A 15,603-nucleotide genomic window follows, 5' to 3' on the forward strand; every position below is an offset into this window, starting at 1 on the left:
CAGTAATTGACCAGTTTTACTATTAAGGGGTCGTTCAGGATTAGACAAACATGGCTGCCTTCTTCCAAAACCATCCCACGGGTTGTGCCTGGTATCGGCGCCCGGCTCCCCTGAAGTGATTGGGGCCGAGCTGTAATACCGCACACAACCTGTGACCAGGGGTGGAGCCGTTCTCGGTAGACAGGAGAATTTTCAGTCTTCGATTTTGGCAATAACTCGGCAGCGTCGGACATTTTGTGTTGCATAAGGAATGTACGAGGCTCCGTTCTGTAGAAATAGCGCAGGTCTTCATGATTTATTAAAAATAATCGGATAATTTGGGAGGTGACTGATAAAACGAGTCTGTAAGTCTTCAGGCGATTAATGCGAGGACGCGAGCTTCCATCTTGTCCCCCCATAGAGAAGGGGCCTCTGATTTCGGATCACAGTAATTAACACGGTTTGGGAATTGTGGATTATCGGACGCGATTCTCCAGGGCACAGCGCCGATGACGACCGCGCAGATGGACGGATATGGCGATCTGCTCTGCGGGGTCCTCCCACATCGCGTCCAGACAGGACCAGACCCATGAGATGACGATGGTCGCTCCTCAGACATGGATGATCTTCGGGTAAATGCTGGTGCCGCCCGTGGTCTCACCTCCAGGAGGGACGTTCTTAGAAGACCCCCAGGTCGGACAGGTAGGTGTGCGCTTCCAGCAGTAAGCCTTTGGTGTACACCCGCACTGTGTAGTAGAAGGTGAGGAAGTCCTGGGTGCTGAAGAACGTGTCCGCCAGAGCGAAACCCAAGGTGGAAGGAATGAACCCGCGGCCGTACTCCACCATCCAGGTGCCCGCAGTCCACTGAACGGACGTGGCCTCCCCCACTTCATGCACAATGGTATCTCCTGCACAGAGGGAAAGCACGGCATGTCAAGAACAGTCATCATATACGGTAACCCAGCTGTGACCTACCCGCACTACAGGGTGACCTACTGTAAGACCCCAATAACCCAGCATCCCCAGGACTGCCGAGGAGCAAAGATTAGAGAATAATCTGAACAAACCCTCACGTGACAGATACGTCCTAGTCCTGACGGGTCCAGAAAAGCCCGATCAAGCCCTTCCTCCAGAGCTGCACTCACTATTCTGCTGGTGCAGTCACTGTGTACATACATTACTTATCCTGTACTGATCCTGAGTTACATCCTGTATTATACTCCAGAGCTGCACTCACTATTCTGCTGGTGCAGTCACTGTGTACATACATTACTTATCCTGTACTGATCCTGAGTTACATCCTGTATTATACTCCAGAGCTGCACTCACTATTCTGCTGGTGCAGTCACTGTGCACATACATTACTTATCCTGTACTGATCCTGCATTACATCCTGTATTATACTCCAGAGCTGCACTCACTAGTCTGCTGGTGCAGTCACTGTGTACATACATTACTTATCCTGTACTGATCCTGAGTTACATCCTGTATTATACTCCAGAGCTGCACTCACTATTCTGCTGGTGCAGTCACTGTGTACATACATTACTTATCCTGTACTGATCCTGAGTTACATCCTGTATTATACTCCAGAGCTGCACTCACTATTCTGCTGGTGCAGTCACTGTGTACATACATTACTTATCCTGTACTGATCCTGAGTTACATCCTGTATTATACTCCAGAGCTGCACTCACTATTCTGCTGGTGCAGTCACTGTGTACATACATTACTTATCCTGTACTGATCCTGAGTTTTACAGCAAGACACGGAGGCGAGTATTGCTATCTCCTTCTTTACTTCCACCAATAGCAGCAAAGGAAAAATTAACATAATCAAAACAACCAAGGCCCCTCCCCTGACAGATCCTATAATAAGCAGTGTCCTCTTCATATCTTCCTCTTTCTTTGCTGCTCCACCAAAGATAAGTTGTCTATTTATTCTGTTGTGTGATTTAGATTGAAGGCTATTTATGTCTTTGCATGGTATTTTCAGGATGGCCGAGTATATATATATATCCTGTGCTGATCTGTAACAGGGTTCCCCCCTTTTCCCTTCATTTGTGGGATTTTTCCGCAGTTTTTGCTCTATCCTCTGTGCGCCTATTGCGGTCTTCTGCTGGGATTCGTTTCCCCCTCCCTCTCTTTCCCCTCGGCCTAGGCATCGACGCTGTTTCCCAGACGTTTTATCTGTGGGGTTTGTTTTCGAACCCCCTCTTCTCCCCCTACCTTTGCGCCGCTCCGATTCCTCCCTGCTGGCCTCCGTCGGCATAGGCTTCTACGGCGCTTCCCTTTGGCTTCCCGCGGCTCCGAGATCTCGCGAGATCTCGGCGGCCATCTTGGGAGTCCCCGCCCGTCCTCTCGCGGGATTTCGGAGCGCTCTTCAGTTGCCTCACTGCTCCTCTCATCTCCGGATCGGCTCCTACCTCTCTGCGGCGCTTGGGGTGATTAACCCCTGCTTAGGTAAGTTTCGGCCACAGTTTAGGCACTGTTAGTCTGGGTACAGTAGGGGTTCCCATTATTATTATTATTCTGATAAGACTACCAGCCTTATTTAATCGAGATCATGTCCTCAGACCGATCCCCCTCCGGGCCTAATCCCCCCCCCACCATCGGGGGACCCCGGTTTGCCAGTCATGAGCACACAGGCCCTGGAGCTACAACGCTCAGTGTCTAGTGCTATTATAGAGGCCATGGGCTCCATGTCCTCAATGATCTCTCAGACCATTTCTCAGGCCTTATCTGCCCATGCTCCGGGCCCCTCTAATTTAATGCCTGCACCCAATAACCCGCAGCCTGCCATTGAACCTCCTGCCCAGGAGAATTTGATTGGTGTGATCCAAGCCACCCAGGATAGCGCGCTTAGATCGCGCAAAAGAGCCTTGCCGCGCCAGGCAGAAAGGGCGCGAACGTGGAAAAGTGCTAGAGCACAAACTTATGATATAGATTCTGAGAACGAATCTGACATGGAGGCTTATGCGGAGGCAGATGACCACTCTGATGGAGAGTTGGAGAAGGAACAGGAGTTTCCAGGTACCTCAGGCCCTAGGCCTTCCACATCTGGGTCCGTGGGCGCATCCACCTCTGCCCCTAACACGGCTTCTAGCCTGGTGGATCCCTCTGGCAACCCATCTATTTGACCCTGATGCCCTCCACCACCCTAGGTCGGCGGAGTGGATGCCTGTAGCTCATGTGAGCGACTACCTGGAGCATTGGGTGCGTCGTCCTCTCAGCAAAGAGGCGCGCAGTAAGCTCCGTGCGGAATGCCCCAGACCATTAATCCCTAACAAGGTCTGCGAAACGCCAGCTGTGGATCAAAAGATGACGCAGTTTTTGGCCAAAACCGGCTGGAATCCCCGTAAGGGGCTAGATTCCGCTATAAAGAGTTGTCAGGACAAGCTCCTCGACATTTTTGGCCCCCTAGCCAAAATTTTTGAGATGGCCGAATCGGCCAAGGTGGACGGCTCTCCGGTTGACCCGGAGGAGCTTACTGGCTGGATTCAAAGAGCCATTTGCATTGCGGGCAGCACTAACTCCTCCCTGTCCATTGAAAGGCGTAAAGCCATCCTTTTTAAAATCGACCCAAAATTGGCCAACTTGGCACTCACTGAGACAGGGAAGGAGGCTCAGGGTCAACTGTTCGGGGATTCCTTCATTAAGGACCTCAGCAGGTACGTTGGAGCATTTACCGCATTGGACAAGGCCCAGTCATCCATGAAAAGGGTATTTCAGGGACGGGTCTCCACTAGGGCCGGCAGTGGTAGGGGCCGTCTGTCCGGCCGCTCCAGTTATCAAGCCCGCAGCTCGGGCAGAGGCTCCTTCAACCAGAGGCCTCCTTTCCAGGACCAAAGGAATCCCCCCTCGTTCTTCCCGGCCAGAGGCGGCCAATGGCGTTCCAGGTCGGTCAGAGGGAATCCGAGCTACAGAAAATCTTTCGGTAAGTCTTTCCCCAGTGGGGACTTCTTCCACCCCTCGCGTAGGGGGCAGACTCCGTCTATGTTCCCACGTTTGGTCCAACATCACATCAGACCCATGGGTGCTGATCACTGTGCAGGGGTTCCACATAGAACTTACGGGTTCCCCAGATTTCGTCCTTTCTCCCCCGCCCCTGGCGCTACCGGACAGGGAGCTAGTGGACGTAGAACTTTTTTCCCTCTTGCACAAGGGTGCGATAGAAAGGGCCCCTCCTACCCGAAGGGGCGTTCTCAGCCACATTTTTCTAGTTCAGAAAAAAGGGGGTCAATTTCGTCCAGGTCATAAATCTCCGGGCACTGAACTCTGTGGTGCGCTACCGCCACTTCAAGATGGAGGGGATTCACCTCCTTCGGGACTTGCTGATTCCAGGGGACTGGATGGTGAAGCTGGATCTCAAAGATGCCTATCTGACGGTTCCGGTGGCCTCCTCCTCCAGGGACCTTCTTCGCTTCCTGTGGAAGGGCGAAGTGTGGCGCTTCACTTGCCTACCGTTCGGCCTTTCCTCGGCGCCTTGGTGCTTCACCAAGTTACTGCGCCCAGTCATGGCCTGGCTGCGGAGTCGGGGGGTGCGTCTTGTCATATACTTGGACGACATCCTCATTATGCACCAAGGATCAGCAGTCTCTGCTACAACACCTCCAGTGGACCTCGGATCTGCTGACGAGTCTGGGTTTTCTACTCAATCTCGAGAAATCCTGTCTCACGCCGTCTCGGCGTATGGAGTTTCTGGGCTTCACGGTGGACTCTGTCGCGGAATCCCTCAGTCTTCCTGCGGAGAAGTTACGGACGATACGCAAGGAGTTGAGACATGCTCTCTCTACTCCCTCCCTATCCTACGCCATCTGGCTCGCATCATTGGGCTATTAGCCTCCTCTATCCAGGCAGTCTTTCCCGCTCCACTCCATTATCGGGCTTTACAGCGTCTGAAGATCGCCCACCTCCGTGCCGGGGCCTCAGTTTGCAGACGCGGTGATTCTGGATCAGGAAGCTCAGGAGGAACTCCGTTGGTGGTTGAGCAATTTGGAAGCCTGGAACGGCAGAGCAATTTTCGGATTCCAACCGGAATTCACGGTGGAAGTCGGACGCGAGTCTCCAGGGCTGGGGGGCCCACTGCGAGGGTATCTCCACTGGCGGTCGATGGTCGGAGTCCGAGACCCGTTTTCACATCAACGCTCTGGAACTTCTAGCGGGTTCGTTTGCCATCAGGAGTTTCACCAAGGGCATAGCTCATGCATGCATCCGTCTACGCATGGACAACGTGTCGGCGGTCCGATACGTCAATCATCTAGGCGGCACTCAATCGGCCACCTTAGGCCCGACTGGCGAAGGAGTTCTGGTCCTACTGTCTGTCCAGGGACATCATGGTTCAAGCGGAGTACCTTCCGGGTCTCCACAACTACCGAGCGGATTGGAGCTCCCGATGCTTCACGGACGGCAGCGACTGGAGGTTGAATCCGGAGATGTTCTCCATGATCTCGGACATCTGGGGTCCTTGTTCCATAGACCTCTTCGCGTCCCGTCTCAACGCTCACCTGCCCAGGTTCTTCAGCTGGCGTCCGGATCCGGAGGCAGAGGCGGTGGATGCGTTTCTCCAGGACTGGTCTGCAGCCCTACATTACGCATTTCCGCCGTTCGCCATGATTCCGAGGATGCTGCTACAGACTCGTCGTCAGGCGGCGGAATTGGTGGTGGTGATTCCCTTCTGGGGGTCTCAAGCCTGGTACCCGATTATCCTGGAACTCCTGGTGGATGTGCCTCTCCTACTCCCGACGCGGACGGATCTCCTCCAGGACCCGCTGGGTGCCCCACATCCTCTCCTGGTCGACGGCTCCCTTCAACTTCTGGCGTGCCGAATCTCAGGACTCCAGGCGAGGTCGAGGGAGTTTCGGAGGCAACTAGACGCCTCCTGGACAACGCTTGGGCTCCCGGCACCCGAAAATCTTACCGGGCAGCTTGGGGATCTTGGGTTGGCTGGTGCATGGAACGGGACCTGGATCCCGTTTCGGCGTCTGTGACCCATTTATTGCAATTCCTGACGTCTCTTTTTGAAGCAGGGAAAGCTTATCGGACCATCAATTTGTTCCGTTCCGCGATTTCCTCGACTCATCAGGGTTTTGATGGCGTTCCTGCTGGTCAACACCCTTTGGTGTCTCGGCTTTTACGTGGCTCGCGTTTGGCTCGGCCTCCTCGGCCGCGTTTCACCGCTACGTGGGATGTCTCCCTGGTCCTGTCTTTTCTCTCTTCCTGGCCCGACAACGCGTCTCTTTCCCTCCGTCAGCTGTCGGCCAAATTGCTGACTCTTTTTTGCCTGATTTCCTGTAAGAGGGTCTCAGATGTTAGGGCTCTGGATCATGATGCCAGGTCCTTTACGCCCGAGGGTGTTACTTTTAACATCACACGGCGTACCAAGACCAATATTCGGTCGGTGTCCTATCCCAGTTTTCCGTCTTCTCCGGCGCTCTGTCCTGTAGTTTGCCTGCGGGAATATGAGTTGCGCACTCGGTCTCACCGTTCTGCGGACATTCCGCAGCTTTTCCTCTCTATTCGCCATCCCTTTGGCCCGGTGACCAGTCCCACTTTGGCGCGATGGATGAAGTGGGTCATGTCCCTTTCCGGGATTGATACGACGATCTTTACCGCTCACTCGGCCAGGGGCGCGGCTGCTACTGCCCTGGCAGTTTCGGGGGCTCGTTTGGAGGACATTCTGCGTCTGGCTGACTGGTCTAGGGCCACGACGTTCACAGAATTTTATTTCCGTCCTCCTACTCACGTGTTTTCAGCTATTATTGAGCAGCTTTGAACTTGCAATACGAAGCCTCCGTGTCTTGCTGTAAAACTAAATGATTTTCCTATTTCATGACGTAAAGTCATAGTTTTATTAAAGACACGGAGGCGAGTATTGCCCGCCCTAGGTTTCTCTTGCCCCCCCGGTTGTTATGTTATTATTGTTATTGACTGTTTGACTGTCTTTTATTGTTATTTATGACGTTTTGCCGTTCAGTTTATTATGGTTGTTTCAGCGACCTTTTGATGTGCGACCGTTATAGGGTCGAGATTGCGCATTTTGTACCCATGTGCTTACACTGGCTATATTATTTGTTCTGTTTCAGGTTGAGAACTCCTTGGCAGATGGCGTTCCGTGTTGTTCCAGGTTTCCTGAGATGTTAGCCATGTTGGCTTGAGTTCTTCAGTTGGAGGGACCAGAAGGGTCGGTGTCGGTTCCAGTTCCAGTTCGGTTCGTTTTCGGTTATGGTTGGCGGTTGGTGTCGTGGATTCAAAGAAAGAGGAAGATATGAAGAGGACACTGCTTATTATAGGATCTGTCAGGGGAGGGGCCTTTGTTGTTTTGATTATGTTAATTTCTCCTTTGCTGCTATTGGTGGAAGTAAAGAAGGAGATAGCAATACTCGACCCGTGTCTTTAATAAAACTATGACTTTACGTCATGAAATAGGAAAATCATTTAGTTACATCCTGTATTATACTCCAGAGCTGCACTCACTATTCTGCTGGTGCAGTCACTGTGTACATACATTACTTATCCTGTACTGATCCTGAGTTACATCCTGTATTATACTCCAGAGCTGCACTCACTATTCTGCTGGTGCAGTCACTGTGTACATACATTACTTATCCTGTACTGATCCTGAGTTACATCCTGTATTATACTCCAGAGCTGCACTCACTATTCTGCTGGTGCAGTCACTGTGTACATACATTACTTATCCTGTACTGATCCTGAAGTTACATCCAGTATTATACTCCAGAGCTGCACTCACTATTCTGCTGGTGCAGTCACTGTGTACATACATTACTTATCCTGTACTGATCCTGAGTTACATCCTGTATTATACTCCAGAGCTGCACTCACTATTCTGCTGGTGCAGTCACTGTGTACATACATTACATTACTTATCCTGTACTGATCCTGAGTTATATCCTGTATTATACTCCAGAGCTGCACTCACTATTCTGCTGGTGCAGTCACTGTGTACATACATTACTTATCCCGAGTTACATGCTGTATTATACTCCAGAGCTGCACTCTTTCTGATCACAAGATGCTGTTCTCACCAGGGTAGAAGATCTCGCTCTTCGTTGTCCCCTCTTTCCACTGCCGGAAGGTTCCTGATAATATAGTATCAGAGATTTCTGCCCAGTAGCGTCCTGCAATAAAGGGAACGCAGGTTAGGCACGGTGCACACGTGGAGCGTACGGTAGGTCAGGCACAGGTAAGTCCACACTTCTATAGCTTGGCTTAAAGGGGTTATCCCAAGAATAATGTAAAAAAAAATCTAAATCAGACATCACATAGGACATGACAACCTCTAAGAAAGCCAGAACCAGCCCTGGACCTCACATGGATCCAGAGGTCTCCCCATTCAGTGTAGTGCCAAATTTATATCATGCTGGCAGCTCAAGGGGCGTATCCTTTCCGCTGACAGCTCAAGGGGAGTGTCCTTTCTGCTGACAGCTCAAGGGGCGTGTCCATGCTCTCCCTATCACAGCTCAGGGGGCAGTTGAAGGATGAAACTGAGCATGTGCAGCCATCTCAGCAGCAGGTCAAAGAAATAAGTGGGTGGCGCTATACAGTGCGGTTATAACAGGATCCTCTCGTGCTGTATGTAATCACTCTCCAGCCGCTCCTAGGAGGCGGTATATAATGTCCCCGCGCGGTCAGGTGACTCCACACACAGAAGCGGCAGCACCCTATAGGACAGGGGTACTAAACTGGCAGACCGCCAGCTGTCCGGACCCCTGCATGCACCTGGGTGTCGTCTCTCGGGGTGCCAGAGTCCAGAAGCAATCAGCGCCTCCATCAATACAGATGGCAGCGGTCATTGCTGGAGCGCAGGGAGCTGGGTCCCGTCACTCAACGCTCAGCTCCCCGCGCTCCTCCAGGCCGGCGGCGCACAGAACGGCGAAACACGAAGACTTCTCCCCGCTCAACCATTCAGCACGGACCATGCTGCCAGCCTGTGTGGGAGGAGCCTGCAACCCGGAAATCTGCAAAAGCTCCGCCCACACTGTGCTGCAGCGCGATCTGTGACCTTCAGGAACGGGACAAGGTGAGTAGTTACTGTGTTTGTTTTTAACCCTGGAGGGGGCCACAGTGCACAGAGGGGGCATTACCACTGTGAAGGGGGCACAGAGGGGGCATTACCACTGTGAAGGGGGCACAGAGAGGGCATTACCACTGTGAAGGGGGCACAGAGGGGGCATTACCACTGTGAAGGGGGCCACAGAGAGGGCATTACCACTGTGAAGGGGGCCACAGAGAGGGCATTACCACTGTGAAGGGGGGCACAGAGAGGGCATTACCACTGTGAAGGGGGGCACAGAGAGGCATTACCACTGTGAAGGGGGGCACAGAGAGGGCATTACCACTGTGAAGGGGGGGCACAGAGAGGGCATTACCACTGTGAAGGGGGGCACAGAGAGGGCATTACCACTGTGAAGGGGGGCACAGAGAGGGCATTACCACTGTGAAGGGGGGCACAGAGAGGGCATTACCACTGTGAAGGGGGGCACAGAGAGGGCATTACCACTGTGAAGGGGGCACAGAGAGGGCATTACCACTGTGAAGGGGGCACAGAGAGGGCATTACCACTGTGAAGGGGGCACAGAGAGGGCATTACCACTGTGAAGGGGGCACAGAGAGGGCATTACCACTGTGAAGGGGGCACAGAGAGGGCATTACCACTGTGAAGGGGCACAGAGAGGGCATTACCACTGTGAAGGGGCACAGAGAGGGCATTACCACTGTGAAGGGGGCACAGAGAGGGCATTACCACTGTGAAGGGGGCACTTGGGGTATTCATACTCTGTGGGGAGGAACTAAGGAGGGATTGCCCTGCTGTGAGGGTGCACTTAGGGGTATCATACTGTCTGAGGGGCATCATTATTGTTAGGGGGGCACTGAAAGGATATTCTTAGGCCTCTTTCACACGAGCGTGTCCGGATAAGGTCCAGATGCGTTGTGGTAAACCCGCGCGAATAGGTACCCAATTTCAGTCAGTTTTGACTGCGATTGCGCTCTGTTGTTCAGTTTTTATCGCGCGGGTGCAATGCATTTTGCACACACGTGATAAAAAACTGAATGTGGTACCCAGACCCGGACTTCTTCACAGAAGTTCAGGTTTGGGTTAGGTGTTGTGTAGATTGTATTATTTCCCCTTATAACATGGTTAGAAGGGAAACTAATAGCATTCTGAATACAGACTGCATAGTACAATAGCGCTGGAGGGGTTAAAAAATAATAATTTAACTCACCTTAACCACTTGTTTGCCTTCATCTGTGAGGAATAGGACCTTTAATGACATCACTGCGCTCATCACATGATCTTTTACCATGGTGATGGATCATGTGATGGACCATGTGATGAGCGCAGAGATGTCATCAAAGGTCCTATTCCTCACAGATGAAGACAGAAGAGATGCCGGCTGCGCAAACAAGTGGATTAAGGAGAGTTAAAAAAAAAAATTTAACCCCTCCAGCCCTATTGTACTATGCTTTCCATTTTCACGCAGCCCCATTCACTTAATAAACGCACAATATAGAGCATGCTGCGATTTTCACGTAACGCGAAAGTGATGCGTGAAAAATCACCGCTCATGTGCACAGCCCCATAGAGATGGAATGGGTCCGGATTCAGTGCGGGTGCAATGCGATCTCCCCACGCATCGCACCCGCGCGGAATCCTCGCCCGTGTGAAAGGGGCCTTAGTGTTTGGTCGGCAGAAAGGACATTAGTCGGGCTCGGAGGTGAGGATTATTGTGTAAAAAAATAATAATAATGCAGCGCTACACGCCGATGGTTCATCCTACAGCAGGCTCAGGTAGGTGGACCTTTACTCGAGTACCCCATATCTAGGAGATTACAGGTGTGAACGAGGCACATGGGGCATCTCTGCTGCAGGCAGGGTCTGCAGACCGGTAAGTGGAGAAAGAGGCGTTATTCTCTGTGATAAGAGACATTACAAAGTCTTACATTCACCTGAGCTATTGATTTATGCAAGGATTGCTGATAGCGCAGAGTATTTCAGCACAGTAATGAGATGCAACATGCTGCAGGCACCGGTCACATGGACGAGGTACGGTTTACCCTGCGGGGTACAAGCCTCCAGTTTGGGAAAGACAAATTTACCTCTACAGGTCATGACCACCTCTCTGGTGATCACATGATCATTTAACGGGGGTCGTCCACGATTGTGATGGTCTATCCTCAGTAAAGGCGGTCTCTATATGTTCGGCCGGGGTCCGACACCCCACCGGTCAGGTGCTCTGCGGTACATCTTGTTGTAAAGGCCGGGACTACCCCTTTAAGATGGCTCGTATGTCATGTGACATCTACAACATGGGGCCACAGTTTTTCCGGGGCCACAGTTTTTCCAGGGCCACTTTAACATCCTAGTCTGCTCCTGAGGGAGTCTAGCTGCAGAGTGGTGGATCATACCACTGCAGACACACAGGGGTGCTGACGTCTCACTGCACGAGGCAGAAGCCCCGAGCGCCCGGGGAGGTGACGTCTGCGCCTGACACCGTCTCTATCAGCAGCGGGCTGACCCTGAACTATGGCATCCTCCTGTGTGTGCGCCAGGTGCGGGGGAGGGGTGCGCTGCTCACCTGAGTGCCCGCTGGTGTCCACCGCCGTCCCGAAGAGCAGCACGTACTCAGTCAGCGAGGCGTGCAGCAGGCACATGGAGCCCATCCAGCCGCCCGCGTTCACAAACACCCACTGCAGGTCCTCGTCCGGCAGGATGTGCCCCGGGTGCTTCTTCCGCAGCTCCAGGATGATCTTGGAGAAGGCAACTTCATAGTCCACACCTGGGGGGAGGGGAGCAGAGGGGTCAGCGGCAGGTAACGGGACCCCCGACTACTCCAGAGGAAGGCCATGCCCCCCAGTCACATGGTAAACCCAACCCACACCAGAACCCCTCCTCCTCCTACTGAGTAACCCCCAAGTGCCCACCCTCGTCCTCCTCAGTTCCCCACCCCCAGTGCCCCCCTCCTCCGTCTCCCCCCCCAGTGCCCACCCTCGTCCTCCTCAGTTCCCCCCCAATGCTCACCCTCCTTCTCCCCCCCCAGTGCCCACCCTCCTCCTCCGTCTCCCCCCCCCCCAGTGCCCACCCTCCTCCTCCGTCTCCCCCCCCAGTGCCCACCCTCCTCCGTCTCCCCCCCCCAGTGCCCACCCTCCTCCTCCTCCGTCTCCCCCCCCCCCAGTGCCCACCCTCCTCCGTCTCCCCCCCCCCAGTGCCCACCCTCCTCCGTCTCCCCCCCCCAGTGCCCACCCCTCCTCCTCCTCCGTCTCCCCCCCCCAGTGCCCACCCTCCTCCTCCTCCGTCTCCCCCCCCCAGTGCCCACCCTCCTCCTCCTCCGTCCCCCCCCCCAGTGCCCACCCTCCTCCTCCGTCCCCCCCCCACCAGTGCCCCCCCCCCCCCCCCAGTGCCCACCCTCCTCCGTCTCCCCCCCCCAGTGCCCACACCTCCTCCTCCTCCGTCTCCCCCCCCCAGTGCCCACCCTCCTCCTCCTCCGTCTCCCCCCCCCCAGTGCCCACCCTCCTCCTCCTCCGTCCCCCCCCCCCAGTGCCCACCCTCCTCCTCCTCCTCCGTCCCCCCCAGTGCCCACCCTCCTCCTCCTCCGTCCCCCCCCCCAGTGCCCACCCTCCTCCTCCTCCTCCGTCCCCCCCAGTGCCCACCCTCCTCCTCCTCCGTCCCCCCCCCAGTGCCCACCCTCCTCCTCCTCCGTCCCCCCCCCCAGTGCCCACCCTCCTCCTCCTCCGTCCCCCCCCCAGTGCCCACCCTCCTCCTCCTCCGTCTCCCCCCCAGTGCCCACCCTCCTCCTCCTCCGTCTCCCCCCCCCAGTGCCCACCCTCCTCCTCCTCCGTCTCCCCCCCCCAGTGCCCACCCTCCTCCTCCTCCGTCCCCCCCCCCCCAGTGCCACCCTCCTCCTCCTCCTCCGTCCCCGTCCCCCCAGTGCCCACCCTCCTCCTCCTCCGTCCCCGTCCCCCCCAGTGCCCACCCTCCTCCTCCTCCGTCCCCCCCCCCAGTGCCCACCCTCCTCCTCCACCCCCCCCCCCGTGCCCACCCTCCTCCTCCACCCCCCCCCCCCGTGCCCACCCTCCTCCCCCCCCAGTGCCCACCCTCCTCCCCCCCCCCAGTGCCCACCCTCCTCCCCCCCCCAGTGCCCACCCTCCTCCTCCTCCCCCCCCAGTGCCCACCCTCCTCCGTCTCCCCCCCCAGTGCCCACCCTCCTCCTCCTCCGTCTCCCCCCCCCAGTGCCCACCCTCCTCCTCCTCCGTCCCCCCCCCCCCAGTGCCCACCCTCCTCCTCCTCCGTCCCCGTCCCCCCCAGTGCCCACCCTCCTCCTCCTCCGTCCCCCCCCCCCAGTGCCCACCCTCCTCCTCCCCCCCGTGCCCACCCTCCCCCCCCAGTGCCCACCCTCCTCCTCCCCCCCCGTGCCCACCCTCCTCCCCCCCCCAGTGCCCACCCTCCTCCTCCTCCCCCCCAGTGCCCACCCTCCTCCTCCTCCCCCCCCAGTGCCCACCCTCCTCCGTTGTCTTCCTCCCCCCGTGCCCACCCTCCTCCTGCCCCCCCCAGTGCCCACCCTCCTCCGTTGTCTTCCCCCCCCCCAGTGCCCACCCTCCTCCTCCTCCGTCACCCCCCCAGTGCCCACCCTCCTCCGCCTTCCCCCCCCCCCAGTGCCCACCCTCCTCCGCCTCCCCCCCCCCCAGTGCCCACCCTCCTCCGCCGTCTTCCCCCCCCCCCAGTGCCCACCCTCCTCCTCAGTCCCCCCCCTCCTCCTCAGTCCCCCCCCAGTGCCCACCCTCCTCCTCAGTCCCCCCCCTCCTCCTACGTCACCCCCCCCCAGTGCCCACCCTCCTCCTCCTCCGTCCCCGTCCCCCCCAGTGCCCACCCTCCTCCTCCTCCGTCCCCCCCCCCCCAGTGCCCACCCTCCTCCTCCCCCCCGTGCCCACCCCTCCCCCCCCAGTGCCCACCCTCCTCCTCCCCCCCCCCCGTGCCCACCCTCCTCCCCCCCCCCGTGCCCACCCTCCTCCTCCTCCCCCCCCCCAGTGCCCACCCTCCTCCTCCTCCCCCCAGTGCCCACCCTCCTCCTCCTCCCCCCCCAGTGCCCACCCTCCTCCGTTGTCTTCCTCCCCCCGTGCCCACCCTCCTCCTGCCCCCCCCAGTGCCCACCCTCCTCCGTTGTCTTCCCCCCCCCCAGTGCCCACCCTCCTCCTCAGTCCCCCCCCTCCTCCTACGTCACCCCCCCCCCAGTGCCCACCCTCCTCCTCCTCCTACGTCACCCCGTGCCCCCCCACCGCCTCTCTCACTCAGCGGCAGTTACCCGAGTACTCCTTGGCCAGGCCGGCAATCTCCTCCCGGCTGAACACATAGGACTTGGAGCTGAGCCAGCCTCGGATGACCTGCAGCAGGACGCCCAGCACCGCGATGGCCACGGCCGCCTTCACGGCCCGGGAGAGGCAGCACAGCATGGCTGACGGCGCTGTACAACAGCAGACGGGACCCCGGAGCCCGACTACCTACTGCCGCAGGGAACCGCCCACCCAGACACACAGCCAATAGCGTGCGGGCCGCCAGATATCCAGCCAATCAGAGGCGAGCAGGGAATGTGGTGACAGGCGGGAAACTTTGACACACAGCGGCGACTAGTGGTGGGAAGCGGTACGACACCCACACCTGTGCACGGCGAGACCCCCGAAATACGTCACACCCAGTATATACTATATACACCCAGTGTGCACGGAGAGGCCCCCGAAATACGTCACACCCAGTATATACTATATACACCCACAGTGTGCAGCGGGCACATGGAGCCCCTCCACAAACACCCACTGCAGGTCCTCGTCCGGCAGGATGTGCCCCGGGGGCTTCTTGCGCAGCTCCAGGATGAGCTTGGAGACGGCAACTTCATGGTCCACCCCTGGGGGGAGGGGAGCAGAGGGGTAACAGGACCCCCGACTACTCCAGGGAAAGGCCATGCCCCCCCAGTCACATGGTAAACCCAACCCACACCAGAACCCCTCCTCAGTGCCCCCCAGTGCCCACCTTCCCCAGCAGTATCATCCCAGTATCACAGTGCAGCAGAGCACAGCATACCTCCCCAGCAGTATCATCCCAGTATCACAGTGCAGCACAGCATACCCCCCCAGCAGTATCATCCCAGTATCACAGTGCAGCACAGCATACCTCCCCAGCAGTATCATACCAGTATCACAGTGCAGCACAGCATACCTCCTCAGCAGTATCATCCCAGTATCACAGTGACGCACAGCATACCTCCCTAGCAGTATCATCCCAGTATCACAGTGCAGCTCAGCATACCTCCCAGCAGTATCATACCAGTATCACAGTGCAGCACAGCAAACCTCCCAGCAGTATCATACCAGTATCACAGTGCAGCACAGCATACCTCCCCAGCAGTATCATCCCAGTATCACAGTGCAACACAGCATACCTCCCCAGCAGTATCATCCCAGTATCACAGTGCAGCACAGCATACCTCCCAGCAGTATCACACTAGTATCACAGTGCAGCACAGCATACCTCCCCAGCAGTATCATACCAGTATCACAGTGCAGCACAGCATACCTCCCAGCAGTATCATACCAGTATCACAGTGCAGCACAG

At 56.6% G+C, this 15,603-nt stretch overlaps 1 protein-coding gene across 1 annotated transcript; it reads right to left on the reverse strand.

The window, feature by feature from the left end:
- Positions 1-265: 265 nt before the first annotated feature.
- Positions 266-14,517, reverse strand: SIGMAR1 (sigma non-opioid intracellular receptor 1). The gene is made up of 4 exons (XM_044276709.1): positions 14,300-14,517; positions 11,579-11,779; positions 8,027-8,119; positions 266-887 (listed from the first exon to the last, which is right to left on the reverse strand). Exons 1-4 carry the CDS (start codon positions 14,445-14,447, stop codon positions 658-660), a joined length of 672 nt encoding a protein of 223 aa, XP_044132644.1. The 5' UTR covers positions 14,448-14,517; the 3' UTR covers positions 266-657.
- Between the last annotated feature and the right edge of the window lie 1,086 nt (positions 14,518-15,603).

This window comes from Bufo gargarizans, chromosome 1 (assembly GCF_014858855.1).
Source record: "Bufo gargarizans isolate SCDJY-AF-19 chromosome 1, ASM1485885v1, whole genome shotgun sequence".
NCBI classification, from domain to species: Eukaryota; Metazoa; Chordata; class Amphibia; order Anura; family Bufonidae; genus Bufo; species Bufo gargarizans.